This window comes from Thermobia domestica, chromosome 2, assembly GCF_964235325.1.
Source record: "Thermobia domestica chromosome 2, izTheDome1.hap1.1, whole genome shotgun sequence".
NCBI classification, from domain to species: Eukaryota; Metazoa; Arthropoda; class Insecta; order Zygentoma; family Lepismatidae; genus Thermobia; species Thermobia domestica.
Genome location: NC_137455.1, coordinates 75,097,215 through 75,123,555, shown reverse-complemented (window position 1 = coordinate 75,123,555; position 26,341 = coordinate 75,097,215). Strand labels below are relative to the sequence as shown.

Here is a 26,341-nt window from a genome sequence, read left to right as displayed (position 1 = left end):
TACATATTAGCAATATTAGTTTTAAACCTTGTAAGAGCATAAATAACTATGTTACTATTCCCACTTTGCGCCTAATCTAGTTTGCTCCAGTCCTCAATGTTGGTGTCTTACTTAGCATATTTGTCTCTGTTTTTGAGCAACAAAAGAAATTGGCTTTCTATGCATATTTTTCTATTCGATGCGTTTATTTGACAGCTTGAAAAAAGTCTGTTGCAATCTGGTTTATTTTATATTTTATATAGTAAATATTTTATGTAAAAAATATCATGTTAGTACATGCAATAAAAATCTATAATTCTAGTACTATAGTGGAGTAGTCCCTAAAATCAACGACAGTACTGCTTAAATAACTTTAAAATAAACAATACGTGTGTGTAAGCTTTGTCAGCACTGATTACATCATAGTCCTACGTTCTTTCATCCTTATGGAGAAGATATTCTAGCTGAGTAAGAGATTACACAAACAAACCTTCCTCACCTTAAATAATTTTACAATCTGGGGAAATATTGAATTGCCCACTTTTCTAAGTCTCTTCACCGTATAGAAATGGATTCTCTTATGCCCTTGTCGGCTTTCTGTCCTTCTCAAAAAAGTAAGAACGAAAGCATTCATGATTGTTCAGTCATATATACATTCATACTGACACTCATTTGTACTGTCAATCAGTTAGCGGATTCTATTCAAATCACGACAACCAGTTTTCAACTGGGTAAAGTCCAGTATAGTAATTACCATGATAGAGGTCTATTTCCACTTCTTTGCTGTATAACTTACTCACAAAGGTATTACAGTTGAGAGTATAATCTTTTATAATATTTTGCTAACTTAATTCTCTAACTTTGAAATCCATATGATCTTTACAGAGAATGTTGCTTTTAAACAGTGGATGTAAAGACACGAAATTTGGTGCGTTTGGCCATTATGGAAAAAGAAAAAAAATACGTATACATTATTCACTTGCACAAGTTGAATATAAGTAAGTTTTAAGACACGCGGTGAAGAAGGAACACGAGTAGTACTTAGGTAGAATATTGACTTTCTTGGTAATATCGGAAAGTGTTTTCTAATTCGACAATATTATTAGTATTTAACGGAGGGCGGGAGAATTATTCAAAGATGAGATACATCCATCAAGAGATCTTAGTAAATAGAACAAAATAATATACATGCATATTTCTCGAGATTATTTATTTATTTATTTAACTATCACTACATACACTTCAGAGGCCATTTTATACTGGATATCTAACAACAGCAGTAACAATGGAAAGGATTTGGGAAAGTATTGGCCAGGGCCTGTTTAGTAGGTATCATCCCGATATTTGCCTTGTAGGGCTGAGGAAAACCTTGGAAAACCTTAGTCAGGATAGTCGGCAGCGGGAATCGAACCCGCAACCTCCCGAATGCGAACCAACACTCTACCTTTGAGCTACTTCGCTCTGTAATTGAGAAAAATGAATTCCCTATGTAAACCTAAAAAGTTATGCTGTGTGAAAACCACCACTTATTTTGGAATCAATCTTATATTGCAACATACTCTAATTAATCTCTTTATCATGACACTAGTACATAAGATGGTTAATGAGATATGTAACTTAAAATTATGATTAGATCTTAAATTTTAATTTCTGTTTAACTAAAATATTGTCCAAAGAAAATACACATGTCAGTCAGTAGATCCCATTCAGCTGAATAAAATAACATGTCTAAGGGCAAATTCTGATGCATAGTTTCGAGAAAATCGAATTTATGTAATGTATAATACATAGCAAAATACAGTGTAAACCAGCAGACTGTTTCTATTGATGTCCATCTTTTCCCAATGGTCACACAGATACGTACCCCTTTATGCACTTATTACTTGCAGTACTTTAATGTTGCTTATTATTTGATCATGTCTTACTTGTAATACCATTTAGTGTTGCTTATTAATTAGTCAGGTCTCACCTGTAATAACATTCAATATTAATTATTATTTGGTCATGTCTTACGTGTAATACCATTGAATATTGCTTATTATTTGGTCATGTCTTGATCATTATTTGAAGCGATATAAATCAGCTTCAAAAGCTAATCTACAATAATTATCAAAAATTTTAAACGTATATCAATAAACTTATATTTTGGAAATACCATGAATTAGAATTCCCTTGATTTTGTATTAATAGTAGAAAATATATATTAGTCTTAAAAATTATTGGAGGTTATCAAAACTATTTTATAATAATGCATCTCTATAAACTATAAGAATTTGTAAAATATTTACTTTATAATTACATAAAACACGTATATTATAATGTATTATTTGAATAACCATATCTGTTAGAGATTTTCCGTTTCTTTTAGCCAGTTCGCTGCCCTGTACTCATTTCTCCCATTGTTACGTATATAAATATTATTATAAGAACCTTCATTTAAAAAAATGGTCTCGTGTTGAAGAATATAATTTTGAAAATACATTTTCATTCAATACTAACACAGTGCTTACATGCCAAAAATCGGAAATACGAAAATAAACCCTCTTCTTTCACTCTGTCAGACAGGAACATTCTCCAACACCCTTGCAACCCTGGTTGTTCTCGGTGAAAGACATGGACATTCAAAGCGTGCCTAACGTAGAAACCAACATTCAAACGCAAGGGTAGTTTCGTAAAAATGATGCCTTATACACAACTCTCTTTGCTAGCAAAGTGGATTCTTTTATCCCATTGCCGATGTTATTCCCAGTCCCACAAATTGAGTAGGATATAATATTACTATTCAACTTTGTATGCAAAAATAGGATACGTCAAACGTATATATAATATTCACATCAAACTAGCTGCAGCCCCACTCTTTGTCCCATAAGACATAAAATCAAGCACAAGGATTTAAAATTGATAAAAACTCCTAGTTCATGAAACTCCTTCATGGATGTTCGAATCCGAAGTCTCTCCGAAAAGTCAATCTGAAATGGATTTCTTCCACTTTAATAGTAAAAATTAAGTTGCGTTTTATCTTCCGAAAACTGCAAAATCACTAAACTTCTTACACAATCAAACGAATTAAACGAACTTAGTTATTATTTTTCACACAACTTCAAAACTTGTAGTTAAGATAATTGTTAGGCAATCAAACAAACTGTTTTGGATCAGAAGATCCAATATATTTGAACCAAAAATTTTCTTGTAGGTCTTATATCTGAAGGACTACATATAGTGTAGCCAAATTCAAACTATAACTTAACAGAGTATGATGTGCTTATTTCGTAGAAAATGCGAAAACTCGACTTAGGGGCTTTCAAAAAGTTTATAGTCACTGATCCAAGATGCAATATATTTCAATCAAAAGTTAACTTCTACGCCTTGTATCTGGAGAACTACATATAGTGTAGCGAAACCCAAACTATCACTTAACTCAGTACGATGTGCTTATTTTGTAGAAAATACGAAAACTCGATTTAGGGGCCGTTCAAAAATTTTGTGGTTCCTAATCCTAAAATTAATTATTGGCCAAGATCGCAATCTTTTGATGTATATTTTGATCATTCCTAGAATTCTTGGCCAAGATCTCAATCTCTTGATCTCTGTTTTGATCATTCCTAAAATCTTCTAAAAGAAATAAGCTATTAATTTTTTACACAACTTTAACACTTTCAGTCACAAGAAGATAATCAACTTTAACAGTTTCACACTTTCACACTTTCAGTCACAAGAAGATAATCAACTTTAACACTTTCATACTTTCAGTGTAAAATTTTTGATACAACTTGAACGCTTTCAGTCACAAGAATTGTTAGGTAACCAAAATAGTTAACAAAACAAATTACTTATTGATTTTTTCATACAACTTCAAAACTTTTATTTAGGAGAAGTATTAGGTCAAACGAACGGAAATTATTGGCAACTAAGAGGGTTAATGAAAAGAAATTAGTTATTAATTTTTTGACACAACTTTAAGACTTTACTCAGGAAATGTGTTAAATAACCAAAAGGGTTAATCAAAATGGAATTATTTATTAAATTTTTATAAAACTTTAAAATTTTTGGTCACAAGAAGTTTTACAGAAGCGAAGGAGTTAAACAAAAAGAAATTGGTTATTAATTTTTCATACAACTTGCTATACCTTCCATTCAAAAGAAATTGTTAGACAATCAAAAGAGTTAAACGAAAATAAATTAATTATTATTGGATCCAAAATCCAATATATTTCAATCAAAAATTTTCATCTACACCTTATATTTGGAAAACTGCATATAGTGTAGCCAAACCCAAGCTATCACTTAACTCAGTATGATGTGCTTATTCCGTAGGAAATGCGAAAACTCGATTTAGGAGCCGTTCAAAAATTTTATGGCCTTTGATCCCAAAACTAATTACTAGCCACGATCGCAATCTTTTGATGCATTTTTTGGATTATTCCTAAAATTCTCGGTCAAGATCGCAATCTTTTGATCCACTTTTTCGAATGATTCCTAAAATTCTTGTATTTTCATACAACTTAAAACAACTCTTATTCACAAAATAATTAACCAATCAAACGAGTTAAATGAAAAAAAAATAGTTAATATTTGTTCACACAACGTACTAAAACTTTTATTTATAAACACTGTTAGGCACTCAAAAAAGTTAAACAAAAAAGTAGGTCTATTTTCATTAAAATTTATTGTTTGATTTGTGTTTAATGTTCCTTTTCAGCACTGTGTCTAAGTGAGATGTGAATCTACAGCTTAACATGGAGTGCGAGCCACATGGTCTCCAACCGGGAATTGAACCCAGATTTTCCACGCAAAGGTTCAAAAACTAACCATTTAGCCATGATACAGCAAATTTTACTTAATTTATATATAGTTAACACATGATATAAGCTGTCATGTGATACTCCATGAGAACATAATAATTAGCTCATTATATTAATTTTTTGTTATACTTGTGACTAGCTTTCGATTTCTTATATTTAACAAAGAATAAACAAGAAAGAATCATCTTACAAGGGACTTTGACAAGGGTAATTGAGGACAGGGAAGCTGGTAAAAACTACTCCATCTGAATCTCCGCAAACATTTAAAAAAAAAATCTTTATTGACATTATAGATTACCAGTAATTTGTCTTTCGGTGATGTATGTGTGATTTTGATAGTTACAAAACTCGCTATAACTTTGGAATCTCATTATCTCATTTTTTATCATAATTTTCCTGTACAAGCAGATAACATAACGTTCCGTTTAAGAGACTAACTAAAGCATTCGTAATTACCCGGAACCCTAGCCAATTAGTTAAATAAGGAAAAAACTGTATTTATTATAGTTTTTAAGGTAGGCTACTGAAGAGTCTGAGAGCGCACAATATTTATAAATAGCCTACAGATTTTACCCCACAATTATTTAACCACTTACCGCATGCCGTGCCATATATGGCACATACCCTTTTTTCACTTTAGCTTTTTTGTGATTTATCAAACGCAATGACTGTTTTGTCTGCTGGCTGAGATATTGACGTGTATGAATAAGATATTTTGATGTCATCTGGCATGCTCTTTGTGAGTTGTAAGTGTATCATAAATGACACTTACTTATTTCTCGTCGGAATTAAGTGAAAAATCTAAAAATTCAAGTTTTAACTCAATTTTCAAGTTCCCATATGAGGATTTCCAATACTGATTATTTATTTTTTCGCTAACAGAAAAAAAAATCATGCAGAAATGGTTTTAAAGTATGGCAAGCCAACGGTGATTTTTTCTTTTTTATAAATATACAAACATATTAATGTTAGATATACAAACATATACAAACCTATAAATCTTAGCAAATATACAAATATATTAATACATTTAGTTTTATAAAATAAAAAGATTAGGAAGGTTTATGTCGGATAAATATTAATTGTCATTTGGAAGTGAATATTTGAATAATATGCCTAAAGTCATCATTACTCAGTTCATGTGCTTTCACGTGGTTGGGCAACCCCTAATCCTAATTCTGAATCTGTAATTCAACTCAGTTCCTTATCAGTAATTTCCAGTTTATCGTATACTCAAACCACAAAAGAAAGGTACTAGACCCCTTACTTTACCTCTATTGAAGAAGTGATCTCGAATAAATGGGCTAAAACTTCCTTTCGTATACAACATTCTTATATATATATATAGGTTCATACCTTGACCTCCGTCAAAGACTTGGTCTTTTGACACTTTAAGAAACTAGTGTAACATTGAAAGAATATGAATTGTTATGTCTAAGCTTAATATCTATGTAATTAATTCTAAATATTCGCTTCTTGTACCTGTGGCGTATCCCTAATCTTAATATTCACTCTACTTCTAAAATTAAGTTCCATTATTTCCAAACTTACCCTTCTGAATCACACGGAAAACAACTGGTTACCATACTTTAACTGTAATAGCTTAGTGGCCCTACAGGGTGGTCCGGAAGTAGGTGTACCCCCCCTTGTCTGTACACAGTTACATTGAAGTCTTAAGAGTCTTAACAGTCATAAACGTCGGGTATGATCACCATTCATGTCGTAATACAGCTGAATTCTGCGCCAAGTTCTAACAGTTTAATAGTTTAGGGGTACGCCCATTTCCGGACCACGCTGTAGATATTAGGAACTTTAGATAAATTTATTAATATCTAGCTGCGGAGAGAAGATTTAGATAGTATCGGATGTTACCTTAGTTACCTTAGTTAATGTCGGCATTGATTTCTAGGATGTTAAATGATTTTTCCTGACATTCATTCCTTCGCTTTGTAAAATACAGGACTGTTAACGGTAACCGAGCTGATAGACGTAAGTATTTTCTATTGGGTTTCGCTCTTCTTCCTAGAAAAAAAAAAAACTATTCTAGGTGTGGAATCGAATTAGATTTTCTGATAAAAACGATTTACGACATGGTACCGATACCAATTTCTCCAGGAAATCGGGTTTTAGGCCAGAACAGAAATTGATTTTTATGAGAAAATCGGTTCTAATTCTGGATGCGAAACCAGTATTGAAGTGAAAGCGAAGTTACAGAGAAAACAAAAAAGGTAAGTTTTGTACAACATCACTATAGGTGGTTCTCTTGAGTAATTGCCTAACATTAAGTTATTCGGTCCAGTTATCATTACCAACCCTGGATTATTTCTTTATTGACTTAGTCATTTTAGCAACTACCAATAACTTTGTACTTTTCTCACCTATTTAAAAGAATTAAAAATATAGGCTGTAGACTTACCTGTGTTGACTAAGGCTGATTTCATGTCCAAAAGTCTTGTTGCATAACTCACAGGCAAAAGGTCGTTTCCCATTGTGAGATCTTCGCGCATGCACTTCCAACCCGTGTGGCGTAGAAAACATTTTTTCACATTTTATACAGGAATACACATCACCTAAGGGAACTGGCCTCAACAATCCGTTATGGTCACCGTGATGAGAAAGTCCGTGATGATTCGCACTTGTCGTCGCATGAAAATGTCTTAATCGAAGTAAGTCGTCTTGAGGAAATGAACCACTGGCCGCTGCAGCTGCGGCAGCTGCTGGACCAAGGCTGAAGTATAACGATCCCGGAGATAAGAGATTACGATTTCCGTCCAAAGTTACCGCACTGCTTAGATCTGCTGCGTCTTTGCTGCTGAGTCCTGGAATTGCTCCCGGTGGCGGGTACAAACCAAAGCCTAATGTTGGAAAGTGCCTAGGTAGAAGGCTCACATAGTCCCTGAAGTCGCTGGCTTTGTCTCGAGCACCTGAGATGAAATCGAAAGGTAGTGTCGGATATAAGAACGACCGTGCAACGGGGAAGGCTTCGGGTAACGACGGCGGGGTATCGGGAATAACTCCTGATAACCTATTATGTTCCGGTGGCGATCGGCGACTTGAACTTGGTTCAGATGGTTTCAACAGCGCGCTAACACTAAACGTTTCGGATTTAGACAACTTTGGTGCTGAAGACGACGTCGACGAAGATGACGAAGTAGTTGTCGTTACTCCACTTATTCTTACCGTTGATGATGGTGGTGAAGCAGCGACGCTTCTTGGAGGAGTTGAGACAGGCTCTGGCGTTGAACTCCGGACTTCAGCTTGGGTTTCCTGATGCCGAATCTCATTCGAAGAGAGCCTGTCCTTTGACCCGACGTCTCCACAAGGCCACGTTGTGCACGGAGGGGAGAATGCACCATTGCTACTACTGCTTCTTGTTTCAGAAGGTGATGTCATTGTTGTAACATCGTGTCCATTAGTTTTATTCACGCTGGAGGAGGATTTGTAACAATCGTCACTTTTATTCACCAGGCGGCTAATCCCGAATTTGATATCTGTAAATAAAAAGAGAAAAATATAAATAGATACAAGAAAAAATCATATAATCAAGGCATATCTAACTTTTGTTTTAAGTCCCAAATCTACAACAGTCATTTACAAGCAATACTCTTTGACGTCACAGTTTGTTGCTCCCCTTCTCAACAAACCACATGAGAAGGGGAAGGAAGAGACAGGTAACGTGACGTTGACAAAATATTGTGATAAGAGGCAAACAAGGACATCGATAGCGTAATCGATAATATCTCAGCCATAACTACCCGTGTATCCACTGATGACACTTATTCTACGTCATCCCTCCTAGTCTCCTCATTCCGTTCCTCTTTGACTTCCTCAGAATGTAAAAGTACGCTTCTACGTCACACATCGTACACTACGGATAGAAGTCTATAAGAAAGCAGTATTTGTAGATTTTATACCTAGCACAAAAGACATTAGAAAGTAGAAGAGAAATTCACAACCGCTGTATTACTCGTACAAGCTTGATACGAAGATTTTACATAAAGACTATACCTAATCAATCTTGTAACCTTGAATATCAAGAATGAAGACTCTATCGACAATTCCGCTTCTAGAACCATCACTTTAGCAACATGTAAGTTGGAATAAGAATCCTATTGCAACTAATGCAATTTCGGAGTCTGTTAGTGAAACAGATTGAAAAAGATCCTAATCCATGAGAAATAATGAATAGAAAAATCCATTAGAAGAGGTAACCTTAACTGTGGTGCAATGAGGCAATAGGACATAAAAGAACATGTAATTTTGAAACAGACTATTAGAATTATTGTGCAGATATAATGGACAGGAAACATAGGCTCTTTATTTTACAGATGTGCACAAATTCTGAACAAGGAAGTGTTAATATATTCATTTCCAAGTACGTGCGTATGTTTTACAATCATACATAAATCTGTAGGGAGTTAAATTAATACATATTCAAAGCATATTTTACAATCGTGTATACTTTAATTCGAAGTGGTGTTGATATAGATTATATGTTTCAAAGTATACTTTACAATCATGTATAAATTCTGAACAAAGCAGTGTTAATAACATGTTGTATGTTTCTAAGTATACTTTAGAATCATGTGCACGTTCTGTGCGAAGTGTGTGAATGAACTTATTTAGAAACATAATTTACAATCATAATGAAAACTGTACGAGATACAGTAAAATATAAGAAGAATGCTTTACAAGGTGCAAAAAAATTCTTTATCAAGTAATGTTTATATAAGTTATCAGCATCAGGCCTATGGTATAGACATTTCGAAGTATGTTTTACAATTGTATAAAAATCCCTACAAAAATGTATTATTATCTATGTAGAGTAGGTCTATATAGCTATTCAACAACTGTATTTGTCCTGCAATGACATTATTTTTGTCAACCCATTTATAGAAATGTGAAATTTATGTTTTGCAAGTAGATACGGGGTTATTATAGGCTATTAGCAGCAGGAATATAATATTTCCATCTCGAAGTATGCTAAGGACACTTGTTTGATAAGGACACTTGACTGCATTATGCTCATCGGCTCATCTAGAGAAATATCATTTAATATGGAATATGTGTTGTGTAAGCAGAAACGAGGATTAATATACGCCCACAGCAGTAGGCACATAATATAGGAATTACGAAGTAGTATATTTTACAATCTAGTATAAGATTTTATGAAAATGTGTTAATATCCAGTGTCTGTATATATACACAACAATGTTATTTGTTTCACATGGACAGTTGATTGTATTACTTTTGTCAGTACATCTAAAGAAATGTGCTTTATGCACAAATATGTGTTCTGTAAATATATACAAGAATTACACTACTTTTATGGTTTACCTTGTCTTAAGTTATGTCAAAGGAAACAAATTACAGGAGGACACGAAATTATACAAGAAAAATAAGAAGAGAAAGTCTTTTAAAAAAAACAGTAAGTTGTTAGCAGAAGAGAGAAAATCTCAGCAACTAAGACTGTTGTTTTCTGTGTTTAGCTTTCCCAAGGCGAGAGTAATTTTGCAATGAAAAGGAGAAATTTTGGGGAAGAAGTTTCCCGAGGAGCAATTAAATATAGCAACCACACTTTCGCATACAGCAAAGTGAGAATGAGGAAATGAGAGAGTAACAACAGACGGTTTAATGGGTAGTTTCACTTAAACACGCCTTCTTTTGCCTTTTGGAACCATTTCTATCATTTTATATAGTTTTTAAGATGTTTCCTCAAGGTCTTGATAAAAAACTTGGTTTCTTGGTTTTAGACCTACTGTACATGGTACGAAATGTGCAGTACATTAACAGAAATCACACACTCGTACAAAAATCCAATTTCTGTAAGATGGTTCTGCATGCAAATGTTAAACTATGTTAATTTCTTTTAAAGTGCAGAAGAAAAATAGTATTCGTAAACTTCCCTGCTCACTTTTTAGAAAAAAAAAAGATGTGAACTTTATTCCTATTTTAAAGCATAAGGAAGTAGAGATTTTCTTTAAAAAAAAAAAAAACAGAAAGGAAAAGGCACAGTTGCTGACGCGTGGTTTCGATGCGGATACATTATCAAAATATAATGTTTTAGAACTAAAATTGAATTTTTCAGCAATAAAAGACCTGAAATAAGTATAATTGGAATATTCTCCGACTACACAATCCCTCTCACATACACACAGCTCACATAGAACATGAATCTGACTATTCACTAAGTTCAGAGGAAGACATTGGAGTCTTACACCTAACTGGAGCTTTTAATTTTCGGTTCCAACCCTCCATAACATTATTGGTTCCGTGTCGTAAGTCAAGAACGTTCTACAAGTCGACTGGCATGTTGGGGTTTTCTAACCACTGTTTTACAAAATAGTCAAAAAATTCAGATAATTTTTCACATGTAGGAGATATAAATAGAATTCCAACCAGCCATCCTTTTCTAGCGGCAAGAGGAATAAGCTTGAATACATCCTGCATGGTAGTTGCAGATTGTTTATAATCTTTGCTTAAACCAATTTCTTGGATCTTCCACCATAAGTGCTGGCAGAAATGAAAGTTACAACCGGACGACCGCGACTCAGAAAATACTACCCTTAACGTATTTATAACTGCCTTCTCAAATTCGATCTGGAAGAACTTTGGATTCCATGCTGGGGAGATGGTTTTTAGGAATGAAAATACTTTTATAAGTCATCTCAAAGTTACTAGGATATATGGTAGTCACATCAGAGAGATGTAAACAAATTCTTGTTTTAATTCGCCAAAACTGGAAAATGAAAACAAATTCTCATCTCTGATTGGTCGAACGCCTGTTTATGGAATTTAAAAGGAACTTCAATATCCTGTTCCCTTGTATGGGATATTTTCTTTTAAAAAAAAAACAAATTTCCAATAATTAATTGCCAATGGTTACGTAGACTTAAAATATAATATCCTTTTTCTTTGTTAGTAACACATTGAGATATTTGTAAATAAGGATTGTGGAAATAATCAAAAAGCAACTTGACAGCGGAGCGATTTGATAAAATTCACTAATTTCAGTCACTTATTTTTTGAATCATCTACGGAGTTCAATTTCAGACTCGGGCTCCTGACTTTCGGGGAATAACCACGAATAGAAAATAATTTCGAGCAAAACTCACGCAACCATATATATATATATATATATATATATATATATATATATATAGAGAGAGAGAGAGAGAGAGAGAGAGAGTAAAGAGAGATATCAATCTCCAGGCTAAACCGCTTAAGCTAGAAACTTGAAATTTGGACAGGGTATAGGATTTGTAATGTAAGGTTTCACTACGAAAGGATTTTTGGAATTTCGACAGGGTAGGCGGGAAAGAGGGGTCGTAATCGTTGTTTTAAGATGGCCATATCTCGGAATCTCTGAAGGTTAGAGACATGAAATGTGGTAAATGGACTTTTCATTTAAAATAAATAGACCGATATTTCACCGTGTTTTGATATTTGTCGTAGAAGGGAATGAAAAAAGGCTGGAAGAAGAAAAGGTGGGGTTACAATTGTTGGATGGCCATATGTAGAAATTTGTTACAGTTAGAGACATGAAATTTGGTATTTAAGTAAAATAATCCAAGACACGTTTCAGCATTTTAAAAAGATATTTCCCCTAGAAGGGAATAAAAAGGCAAGTAGAAAAAATAAAAGAACAAATGTTGCAATTGTTAAAATAACACAATCATATCTCGAAATCCCTCATCACATCTCGAAAAGTTATAATCATGAAAGTTGATATTTAAGGCTTTTAATTAAAAATACATAATTAAAGGCGTGTTTCAGTGTTTTTAGATGTTTCCCTTAGAAGGGAAGAAAAAAGGATTGGACTGTAATTCTTAAAATAAGATGCCATATCTCGAAATCCCTTAAGAGTAGAGATCTTATGTTTTCCAATATTTTTCGATGTTTCCGTTAGAAGAGAAGAAAAATTGTAAGGGTTGTAATTGTTATGGTAAGATAGTCACACTTGAAATCCCTTAAGAGTAGAAATATGATATGCCGTAAAACGGGGCTACTTTGACAGGTTTTGGACTAGTTTAGATGTGTACACGGGACACTTTCTGCAACCAATGAATGATACTATTCTCATCATAACAATAGGTATCTAGGCTATCACATCCACTACTAAACCTAAGTTTCTACAAGTAAGCTTTGGGGGGAAGAAATTAGGAAATACCGGTCAAAGTAGCCCCGGGGGTGCGGCTACTTTGACATTTTATGTATTTGCTACATAAAGTCAAAGTTACTCAAAGTATGGAGTTATTTTGACCTAGAATTTATGTAAAGTGTATAAAACACTGTTTTGGTCATGTATAAAGTACGGTATGCTGTATACTTGATAAGCACGAAATCTTTATTTTCTTGTGGTACATCATTATACACCACTATACAAATTTTTCCAAAGCTTTACTTTTAACATCTTTTACTTTGAACATACACGGTGCTTTACCTTACATTGTTACTTTATTTTTTACACTACTTTATTTTTTTTTTTTACTTTACTTCACTTTTAACATAATTACATATGTATCGGTATGTTATCTTTACATGTAACAATGGAAAGAAAAACCTTAGTCGTCAACATCACAGTCGTAACAAGCATGTTGAGAATTTTTTGATCCACCATTACAAAACCCATACACCCATTTTTTGCACAGGACACATTGAATCCACTCTCTATATCGTCAGAGTGAGAATTAGATTATTCATTTTTTGGGGGAATAAACAGTGGCGGATCTAGAAGTCCTTATATTATATATTGGGGGACAGGAAGGATATTGAGAGGGAGTAGAAATACAATGGGAGAAATCCCTCATCCCCTCCGGCAATTCGCAACGTGGACACCATATCAGCCTTTATCTATGAAAGTATGTGCAACAATTCTCACAGGAAGCACGAATTGCTCATCTGTCAAAGTAGCCCCACTCTATGTCAAAGTAACCCTAAATGTCAAAGTAGCCCCGTTTTACGGTGGTTCAGCATTTTTTAATGTTTCCGTTAGAAGAAAAGAAGAAGGGCCAGGGTTAAAATTATAATAAGATAGCCATATATCGAAATCCCTTAAGATTAGAGATATATTAGGGAGAAGTGTCAGTACGTAGACCGAGTAAATGTAGCGGTCTCGAAGGGAAGTCCCCAGCTAGAATTTAGAGAATATATATGTGAATTTAGAGAATCGCAAGAATATATTTAAGCTCAATTGCGGTTGTAATAGATTGAAACCGGAAGCAGTTAAAACTAGCATAAATTCCAATTCAAATATTGGTTCATACAGAACAAAAACTGAGAGATAGCGAGAAACTGTTTTTGATATGAACTCAACGTCCCAAGAACAAGTTTCATTCTCCACCTCATCCCTGTATTACAACCGGAAATGATATATCTGTAACTTCCGGTTCTAATCTATTACAACTGAAAATGATATATTTTAACTTCCGGTTTCAATCTATTACAATCGGAAATAATATATCTTTTAACTTCCGGTTTCAATCTATTACAACCGGAAATGATGTATCTTTAACTTTCGGTTTCAATCTTTTATAACCGGAAATGATATATTTTTAACGTTCAGCTTCAATATATTGCAAGCGGAAATGATATATCTTTTACTTCCGGTTTTAATATTGAATCAACATAATTTGGAAGTCTACTGTAATTTCACAAGGTGAAACAAGACTAATTTGTTCTTAAATTACTGACTGATAGAAGATATTTTTCTATCGTGAGTAAATAATTACCGTTTCGCTGACAACTATACATGATGCTTTGATGCACATAACATGGCGAAGAACACTATTTTCTTGTAGGGAGAGGGCTATTAACTGGTTAGACAACTGCACTGTCTCTTTCAATAAGGGAAGCTATTGACAGCTAGTAATTTTTCATGAGTCACTGGAGTGGGGTAGAGTAATACAAATCTTCCTGCTTCTGATTTCATTTCCTATCTTTTTTTTTAATTAAAAATGTTCGTATAATATTATAAACAATTCTGTCTTGTTATTTTTGTATATTTTCATATTCTACCGGCTTCATTTTAGTTGTTATTGTTTTTTTATCTAATCTCTGTTTCTTTCTTTGTTCCTCTCTTCCCATTCTTGTCTGTCTTGCCTTCCCCTCCTTTTTATCTGTCCTACTGCTTCCTCCCTCCATTTTCTCCCGTTGGCCTCTGTTGAGTCTTCTAAGGTTTGCACATAATCATCGACACGCAGTCGTAGTAATTCCCCAAAGACACAGCAGATGTCACTCTCTCCGTTCTCTGAATAATTCATGAACATTGAGAAAGGAGAAAAATTAGGGGGGGAAAACTCACATTGAGAGAGAGAGGGGGGGGCCTTTATTGACCTTGTTCTGTTATACAACGCATGAAACATAAGCAAACTGTTATATGTAACTTTCTTTACTAAACACTGCTATAACCAGTAGATAGCCCCCATTATTATCGTACGAGGGTTACTCTATAAATAAAAAGCCATAAAATGTAACCAAACAAAAGAAAAAAAGCTGAAAAGATCGCAAAGTGAATTGGACAACGGAAGAAGAAATAAATGTTCGTACAGCTAATGTACAAATCCGTACAGGCAGGAAATAAATTAGTATATGCATATAAAAAGAGGACAATAGTTTATCCAGAATTTTGTAACCGAGAGGGATGGGAGTATTGAAAATTTTGGGGTGTGCAAAATTTACAAATTACCTATACTTCTTCTCACGGAAGGTTATTTTCAATACCTCCTTTCGGACTTGAGGGATAATTATTTTAGAAATTTGGTGTGTTGGTACACACGAGAAAGAAAGTATTTGACAATTGTCAAATTTTCTTTTGATAATAACTCGGGAACAAATGAATTAATTTTGAATTTTTTTTATTGCTATCCTTAGAATAGTTATAACTTGATAACTTGCCAAAATCGATACTCTAATAGGTTATTATTTGTTGAGTTATTAGGTAAAGAAATTTTGTCAACTGAAGAATACTTTCTTTCGTAACTGTACTGGTATCAGAATATACGTGGTTAAATTACTGAAGGTGAAAATGTTGACAATGATTCAGTAATGTCAAGCTGAATCTGATCTTCTGCAGCAAACGAAGACCTGAACTTTATAATTTTATGAATGTTAAAAAAAATCAGGTATTGTACGAGAAACTCAAAGTTGACTTAACAGCCCTTTCATGGCGGATAAAATTAGTATTGTGTATTGCATTGGAAAATTTAAAAATGAAAAATAAAAATGAAATTTTTCAGTTTTACGTCCCACGGTTATGCCAACTAGGTTAAAGGAGACGATGATAATGAGAAATAATGAAAATGGAGGAATGAAAAAAGCAGGAGGAAACGTGACAACCCCGAGGGAACCCACGACACACGGTGTTTGTACACCACAAAGTTCACTTGGCGCGAGCTGGGAATCAAGGACTCCACACCAGAGGATGGAAAGTTTAGTAGAGGGTGGGGGGACATCGAAGATGTCCCGTATTCCCATGAAAAAAAAAAAAACATGGCACGTTTAAAAACTCCGTCCTCGGATAACTGAGAATTTACTGTAATAACATTATTTAAGTTAGGTCCTTTTCTGCATCGTTATTTACAGCAGACTGCAACTTCTGACCAATCTACCTGGCACATAAACAATGAAAATAATTTGCCTTTAATCTCATTTCGTCTCTCAGGAATTAGATATTTTAAAACTTTACCTACAAAGTACAAATTGAACATTGTTTCTTTAACCTTTTATTTCTTGTCGGTAGAGCTAGATCTATTGATATTTTTACATGCTTCTGCCTTGTGGCGCATCCCTGGAGAAGGAGGGATCCACCGGGTTCCGACCCTCCCCAAAAAAACTTCCTACCTCAACATACATTTGAATAAAATTTCTGAATAAAATTGTATTTGTTTAACAGGGAAGTGACAGATGCATTTGGGAATGTAATTACAACCCGACAAGTGGTGAAGAAAGTTAATATGCAAAAAAAGCAGACTAAAAGAGAATATCTGCAGAAATAGAATACAAACTAGAGTAATAAAATAGTGATCTTGGGAGAGGATGTTGTACGACTTGGTACAAGGAGACATCACACATCTATCAGTATCCATGAAATCTTTCATAGCCACCGATCAAACGTCTTTTGTGGCGTAAATTCACTACTTGTTTCTTCGTTCCCCTGTGTGATGCTATTCATATCGAATTTTAAAATTGTTTAAGCATTTGCTTTGCTTTATTTATATCACGGTCGGAGAAGATGTTTGGAAACAAAAAGCAACTTCTAGTTTAACAAAAGCATTTCCTCCAATTATTACTCACACACTTTGAAGCATTTACTTGAACAATCTAAAAAAAAAATGCATTTACTTATTTTTGTTCATTCGACCCATTGATTTATGAAATGTGCAGTAAACAAAATCGGTATAGAGACGTTTGCAATTTCGTTTACTTCAATGAAGTGCACTCAAAGCTACGAAGAAAATAGAAAACAACAAATAGAGAGAAAGAGAAAGGAAGAAAATCTCATAAAAAAGCTCATAAAAATAAATTTAAAATTTGGTATTAATGCATTGAATAGTACGACCTTATGTGGAAGGCGAATGAACCAAACAGACGAAGAGACGTTCAAATCCGTTGAAATCCACGTCTGTTGAATCTCAAATTTTCCACGTTTACCATACTTTCTCCTATTGTCTCCATTCATGACCTATGCTGAAGGTGTATATCAGTCATGTGCAACAGCCTGCACCCAGGCCAGTCCCAGCCTAGTGAACCCTTTTGTCGGCCCGCCTGGTCCCTAATTGAAAATATACTTCTTACATAATCTTAAACTGAATTGAAAATATTTCCTGGATAACTGATGTCCACCTTGGAAAATATCATCCACGTTGAAACATCCAGTATACCACGGAACATGAAGACTAGTCCAGAACATGAAGAATCAAATTTTTCACTAAAGTAATAAATAAATCTTATCTTTCTTCAGTAAATAAACATTTTGGTTACCGTTATAACAGTTACTGTGTTCTAGAGACCTGCACGGGCCGAATTTTTATTAGTAATAGGGAATTTTTATTAGTAATTGGGTCGGGCCCAAAGAAATAATAGAGTCGGCCCGTGCAGGTCTCTACTGTGTTCCTGTGATGTTATGACATAATGAACTAGTTTCTTTATTTAATATGGCCGAATTTTTAGGCCCGAGCCCAATCCAGCCCGAATGTTCGTAGACCCGGCCCAGCCCGGGCCCGAAAAGTTTTGGAGATTTTCGTCCCGAGCCCGGCCCGGCCCGATAAGCTTTTTAAAATTCTTGGAACAAACCCGGCCCGGGCCCGATAAATTTTCGAAGTTTCATTTTACAACATTTTTCACGGGCACACTTCTTCAACGTTTGCCTTTATTCTAATTATCGTTTAACGAATGTCAATAATTATTAAAGAATTGCAATTAATCGGCCCCAGCCCAGCCCGACCTGAAGAGAAATCAGTGTCGGCCCGCCCAAGCCCGGCCTGGCCCAAAGAAATAATAGAGTCGGCCCGTGCAGGTCTCTACTGTGTTCCTGTGATGTTATGGCAGAATGAACTAGTTTCTTTATTTAATATGGCCATTTGATTGTTATGAAAATGTTATTCATTGTCTTATACGCCCCTCAACGCCAGTGTGGGTCCCGTGATTGGACCACTCCATGTTCCAACTAGGGCATACCTGGTCGGTATAATTGGTACTAGCAGACTGTAAGTATGGCACAGGAAAATGCCTGCAAAACATTGAAGAAACTCTTCTAACAAACAGTGAAGTCAGAAGAGAACAAAAAGTTTCAAAAACAAGGTTAAATCATACTTTATGTTTTTTGTTTTTGTTTTTTTAATTTCAGTTTATGTATCAGTATCTATCGGGTCTTCTGTTGGTAATTACTCCTTTCCATTTTTGGAAATTGATATAAATTTCGCTAATCTCTAGACATGTCATCCATTAATTCTGCAGAATACAATTACAACAAGAAAGAAAATATCTTATTGTTATTAAAAGAATTGCATCTTCTACATTTAGGAAAACATTCCTCAATTTTTCATTCACTTCCGAGTCTCACCGATAATTCGAAGTACTGCTGGCAACCTTGCGCATGTTGGTGGAAAATTCAATTCACGACAGTAAGAGCAATCAACTTGAACGGCTTAGTTTAATTGTCGACATGAGATTAAATCCATCTTGGGATTTGTTAGGTCCACCAATTGTCTGACAAGCATAATTACGATTCGCTTCTTTTCCGTAGTGCAAAACAGATTGTTTGTCCAGATTAGCTTCGGTGACAAATGAAGGCGGATGCGCCAGGAAGATTAAAATGAGAAAGCGAGAAGAGGAAAAGGTAAAGTAAATATACTTGAGAACAAGAAAGAAGAAAAATAGGAATTATAATTAGAAAGGAGCAACAAACACTTCGTTCCTTGCTTTAGAGACAAATTGAGGACATAGTACAAGTTGCAAATTCTGTTCACGAGAATTTTAGTCGTATAGCAATATTTGTTAGCAAGAGTTGGAACAGTATGCGTTTCAACAAGTAGTAGTGTAACATGTACACCACGTGAAGGAGTTTGGTTTGAATGGTAGCTGAACCAATGTGACGTATATGTACAGTTGGTTGCATATTACAAAGGAACCATTTAGATATATGAGAGATGGAGAAACGATTTTTCACTGTCTATGCTGGCCTGGAAAATAAATAAGTAAAAGATGATGATCCATCAAGTAGTTCCTGAATTTCATTTTGTCCTTCGGACGGGCAGACACGCGGAAAGGCATGATAAAGGTTGCGAAACGAGTTTTGGTTGGTAACTCGAACTCCTTACAAATTGCTTCAATGTAGCAAAATAAATAACTACGTGGGTCAGTCAGAAAGTCAGTCCTTCGTAAATATTTTCGGTCGACTATTTTGATGAAGCTCTGTGACAACACTGCAGACATATAGCTGTATCGTGTGACGTGGCAGCTTTCGCGAGGAAAGTGGAGGTGTTCTTAATCAGTCGTAAATATGTCTCGACAGCTGCAAGTGGTGTCCAAATTGGAAATGCGTGCAGTGATTCGTTTTTTGTGAGCTAAAATTTATCGACAGTTGCATGAAGTGTACGTTGAAAATGCAATGTCACGTCATGCTATCGCGAAATGGTGCAACATGTTTGAGAATGGACGTACAGATATTGGCGATGCTGAGTACGAAGGAAGACCATCAACTGTAACAACTCCGGAAATCACTACTCGTGAATGAATGCATTCTTCCGTGTGACTTCCGTGTGTTTGGTTCAATGAAAGACGAACTTTCAAAGCAACGATACCATTCGGATAACGAAGTGAAAGCTGCAGCCCAAGAATGGTTATCGGGCATTGGACGGGATTTCTTTGCAGAAGATATAGAAAAACTTGTACCACACCTCGACAAATGCTTAAATAACGGAGGTAATTACGTTGAGAAGTAGATTGTCAATGGAACTTTACGATTCAAATAAAGTTATTGTAAAATCTTTATTCTATTTTATTTCCTAAAGCAATTGAACTAACTTTTTGACTGACAAAATTATGTAGTCCAAAGAAAATATATTTCACTGACACTGCTACCAATCTATTGTTAGTTACCACAACATATTTATTCCTACGTTACATTTCTCGGACTTCCCTATAATCGCCTGCCAATCAAGTTGTGTTTTCACCACCTGAATGATAAATACAAATATTTACGTATGGATGCACAAATAACTTAAATGAGTAGCATCATTTCAGATTTTGCTAAAGGGCAAGATTATGCACCGAGTGGCAAGATTGTCCACCGACATAATAGTTCCTTTTTTTTTTTTTTTTTTTGTTAGTGCATAATTTATTAACCTCCTCTGTAACAAATTTACGTTTTCTTTTTACACTCATTGAAGGGAAATGTACATTATAGTGTACATTTTGAAAAGTATATGTAGATGTATATATTTTAAAAAGTTTCATTATAAAGTACATTAAGGATCCAAATAAATGTTAAAACGAATAATTATAATTTTTTTATCTCAAATAAATCAATATGTATCCCTAAAGCATACGAAAGTTCGATGTACAGTATACTGTACAAATCCATCAAACTCACCAAGAAAATGCCTAAATATAAACATTTTAAGATAAATTTGTGAAGTGTCCAAATTTTGAAGCTATATTACTAGATGAGATGTTATGTATACAGTTATGTACAAAAGAAACTGAACTTCCGCATCTCAATGTCAGAGGCTGTCTGTAATAGATCATAGCTAAGGCTGGAGTTGATGAAGACACAAATTCTTAGTTTATGTAAAACTTCTTACAAACTTACAGAATATTAAAAAAAAACACTATCAAGAAGAAGAGGGAGAGAAAGCATGGTGGGTGTTGAAGTTTCTGTTCCTTTTGTATTTAAAAAAAAATACCGTACTTGTAGGTATATATAATGATAATGATTATTTTTAATGCTTACTTAAAGTAATATTTAATGCATAAAACATTTTAAAATCAGAATTATTGTTTTGTTTCTTCTCGATGCATTAATTAATTCAATGTCCAAAACAAGGTCCAAAATGTTTTTTTAAAACCAATACTAGTACCAATGCTAACGAACTTATAGGAATTATTTGTATATGGGTCCACTGAATTGAGTTACTTTATCTCCTCCTGAACATATTTTTTGCTATTATCATTAGAGAAATAACATTCAGATCTGATTTTTCTGAAGAAAAAAAAGGAAAACGTATTTTAAACACTATCTAAAATTTCTTTCTCCAGCAAATTATTAAATTTTTCACATTATTTGTTTCAGATACAAAGTATGATATATATATATTTCGTACACGGGCAAGATGTTCCTCTTAGATATCATGTTCTGTTTATTTTCTTATTTTACATTTCACAGTTATATTACATCATATCAGTACTCAGACCTCTGGAGGGGGACAGAATTCATACAGACGATTATTGGTGCTGCGGGAGTGACCGCCCCCTGAAGTACGTATTTGTATTAAAATCTTCATGATGCCTTGTTATGTGACATCCCACAAACTTGAATGGACCTCACTAAAGTTATATAGAAATCGGCAGTACTGTAGATGACCTATTTCAGAATGTACTTAAAATCGTCTTTCAGTATGACTTTCGTAACATTCCAAACCATCAGAGACAATTCTACTAGAAGTGATCAGAAAGTAAGGTTACAAATCCTGCAGTGAAACGTGTATATACTATTTCATACAACTAATACAGCCAACAGATAGTACATACATTAGGTTATTTATTGACATAGTTTCCATATCAACTGAGGCGCTTCTCACATCGTGGGATAAGTTTGAAGATTCCCTTCTGACTTGCGTGTTCAGGCATGTTCTTACGACGTGTTTTACTTGCTTGTCTGAAGCGAAGCGGCAGCCCTCTAGATGCTCCTTCAAGTGTGCGAACAGGTGAATGTGATCCTCGTGTTGTCCTGAGTGAGGTTCTCCAAGCGAGCTGTGTTCAAATCTGTTAATGCCATGCTGGGTTGGCAACTGCGCTCCTCGTCGATAATGTTTTCTCTTACCAACCGCAAACTTTTTGACATCATTCTGTGACATACTGACGAGACATTACAGTCTCTCCGTAAACCTCTACCAACTGCCGGTAAATGTCAGCCGTGGTTACATGTTTCGCCTACAGAAATCGAATAACTGAGCGGACATCTTCGCGAGACCAGTTTTCCATACGAGTTGCCATTTGTGTTTACATACAATTGGCGCTGTAGGTGCCGGGTGACTGAAACTCTGCACAGTTGCCAACTCCATGTATTAAAATTACCGCGCACCCTCATTCCTCTAGAACAGACGACACTCCAGAAATATCGCCCTTAATTTTTGATCCTTCCTCGTACATTTCGCCCTCTTATTGCATTATTATGTACTACATACGTGAATGTAAATTGGAGTACTACCTGGAATCGATTTAGAGACCGCATACATTAAACACACACACATGCTTATTGCCATTTACGGTACGTATTCTATACTACGCATTATCAGAAAAAAATCACATTTCAACATTCAATCAAACAAGCATGGCTACAAAAGAATGAAAAATATTGGCCGTCAAGTTTCTAAGAACTATTAGTTAGTTACAAAAATATCTTGATATGTTACGTTGTGATATTTGAATAGCTAATTACATTTGCAGCAATCTATTCATCACGCAAAACTTAATAATACAATATTTGATGTAATTATGCATTTAACCTTTTTCGTACGTGCAAATATGACCCTCTTCTCTTTATTGACTATGACTGTATTCTGAATAACAAAGTGACACTTGTATGCTGTCTCTCTTTCACTTTCTTCCTCTGTTAGTTTCAGCCACAGCATGAATGATATTTGCTTGATGGATAGGAAGGAAAACAAAGTGCAATAGTAATAATAATACAGAAATAAACTATTTTTGTATGTAAACTCACCCTGCTGAATGAACTTTAGACCTTTCTTTCCAGCCTTTGGGTTGTGTTTGTTTGTGTACTACAGTTCCGTCTCCCCTCCTTCCCCCTCCACTTCTCTTCGGCTGTGTTCACGTACAGCTTTCATCACACGAAACTAATCAACAGTGACTAATGATCGTGTGCATTATTTATGAAACCATCTTTTGTTTATTTACGTATAGATTTTTTCCTCTTGTTCGTATATGTATTATATATACCAACTGGTTATGTATGTGTCAGTCTAGATATAAGTCTCTGGGACACGTAAACACAATCAACACAAATTGACCTTTCTTTACTTTCTTGTGAATAGATCTAATTTAAGAACAGCGTAATATATGCGAAATACCGTACTATATTTTAGTGGGCAGCAAAAATGAAAACTAATGAAAATCATAACTTATATTTATAAACCACTAACTTTATCATTCTATGAATTACCTACAATGGTAGCTGATTCTGAATGTGTTCATATGGAGAATTTCACTTAAAATTTTATATGTAACTGTTAAGTGTGTAATGAAAGAAGGCACAGCCCACGAAATGTATCTTTATTTTATACCAAAAACATAATAAGGCAATTTGACACAGATGTTAAATCTAGCTTATATTATAGTTAAATGAGGTTATTTATTTCCACATGCTTTTTAAAAGAACGAAGTGCATATGATCTCTTTGACGTCAATTCATCTGTCAATCACCAGTTATATGGTGTATTTAAGAAGTACCTAAAGGGAAACATCGGGTTTTAGACGGAAGATTTATCATAACTATATGTGCGATCAAAAGAGAACTCTTCATCGTGAAAGATGGCCAGTGATCATAAATACATCAGATTTTGCAACCCAATGTTTCGTTTCTATGGCGTTTCTATGATTTTGTGTAGTAAAATGTTATATATATATATACATACCTTTCTTGTCCTCGTCTGGAGAAAGAAATTGCATTATGTGGCAACGTCGCAAATAAAGAACCATAGAGTAGATCTAATAATCTATCAAATAGTTGCATCGATTCTTGCCAGATGGCAACTAAAGTCGATTTAGATTGATACTATCATCCCTTATTAGTGTAGCAATCGATGTAACTGTTTGAGGTATTCGTAGAGTAATGCTAATGATTCCAAGTTAATCTGGGACGTTGACACATTGTGAAAATTTGATTTCCCATAGCGACTGAAGGAAGCTCCGGAGAACATACCATGAAGCCCCGGAGAACATACATCATATAACATTTTCACCTTATGTTTTCCTGTAGAATAGTGCTCTGAGATACCGTGGGCGCCATTTTTAGAACACTCGAGAGAGAGAGAGAGAGGGGGAGAGTGAAAGAGGTTGGATAAAAATAGTGGCAACATTGTTCTCACGTCAGAGGGCTATGTCTCAGCACAACAAAGAATTCCGTAGCTGATAAGGGAATATGAGATGATGAAATGATGAAATGTAGCGATTGATAAAGACTGTGTGTCATTGAGTGCTTTAAAATAGAGGAGGAAAGAGAAGCGCCATAAGATGTTTCGGAAAGACGAATAACGACCGTGGTTTCAAGATTGAAACGGTACATAGGCGCAGTTCAGAAAAAGGTTTTCAGACAACCTTTCGACAACCTTTCGTGACAACCGTTCGACAAAATGAAGGAACCACTTCACGGGAAGCACTACGAAACAAGAGAAGCCAGCATACGTGCCGTATGGAGGTCACTGTTGGACATCGATAAAGACTGACGAATTGACAGTATACGATGCTTTCCACACGAGTAGAGATGGGAGGCGATTACATATACATAAATAAAACTTACAGTTTTAATTTCTATACTATTTACTATTTTTAAAGTAAATATTATACTAGCACAAGGTAACAAGTGACATTGGCAATGTTTTGAGTGTGTCTGGATCTCAGTGAAGGCGTAGATATTTTGTTCCATCATCGCAGAACAATTGAGGGATTAAATTAATTAAGAGGTAATGAACTCCGATCTAGAAAACCAGAATAATTGATGGTCGAAGTCAGTATAATAACTACACATTACCAACTAAAAGAGCTTTCTCACGTTGTCCTTGGTTTTGGTGCTAGAAACCCAGGTTCGATTCCTGGTGTAGCTCATGTGTTGTGGCTTCCATATTAAGCATTCTAAGTCCATTAAGCAGAACCTTGGTTCTGGAAAGGAACGGGAATAATCCACGTAAAACCGTCTATAATTAGCCACAGCGAATTGTAGCATATTTTTCTTTAAAATAAGTTTCCAAAGAAGTTTAGTTTAAAGATGGTTAGAAAAAGCCCGAGAATTTCTTAAACACGTGTATACAACCCGCAACGTTTACCTTATGAACGGGTTGCATATCTCGTATGTTTTGTACCTAGCTTGACAAATCAACATACTGAAGTCCAGTCAACTCAAACGTAGATTTCTCGACTACCACACCACATACACAATTGTACTATACATTTTTGTGACTGATTTCTTTTTCTGTGTTGAAGTGCAAACTGCCAACATACTAGAACAACCGAAAAGTGGCGCTTTGCGAAGTTGTCCCCGGGTAAAAACATTGCTCATACACACAATATTAGAAATCATTATGATATATATTTCTTAAAATTGTATTTCATACTTCATTCCCAAACTTCTTTAATGCTCATTTGGAGATTCGTTTTCAAGTTTTCAAAAACGAAAGAACGAATAGTGTGCTGTAGTGGCAAACTTCTATCCATATCTCCAACCATAAATAGATGAGATAAATATAATTACATTAGTATTTGTTGAGAACTCAAATTCAGTGAAGATATGTGATGGAAGCAGGACACAACAATTTTTGTTCTATCACAGACAGATGACCAGAAAATCCAAGTATTGAGGTCCAAGACTTAACTCGGAAGCGAAATCTCGTGAGGAGGTAATTTGACAACCAAAGAAGATTCGTCTACCTGAGATGCAGGCGTCCGAATACGAAGGAAGAACTTCCACGACCAACAGTTTAATAAATTATACCTACATGAACTATACCTAGTGTAGTGTAGTGCTATGAATTCAGTCAAGAGGGAGGTAAGATAGAAGAAGTTTTTCTTGCCCATTACAACCTAAAGCCGGAGTATTTTGGCCAATC

At 34.8% G+C, this 26,341-nt stretch overlaps 1 protein-coding gene across 1 annotated transcript in view; it reads right to left on the bottom strand.

The window, feature by feature from the left end:
• The window catches only part of LOC145672856 (uncharacterized), a 214,413-nt gene that overhangs the window by 124,296 nt on the left and 63,776 nt on the right, over nucleotides 1–26,341 (bottom strand). Inside the window, exon 3 of the mRNA XM_081742012.1 lies at nucleotides 7,198–8,272. Coding sequence (XP_081598138.1) covers nucleotides 7,198–8,272 — 1,075 coding nt within the window. The remainder of the gene's footprint in view (nucleotides 1–7,197; nucleotides 8,273–26,341) is intronic.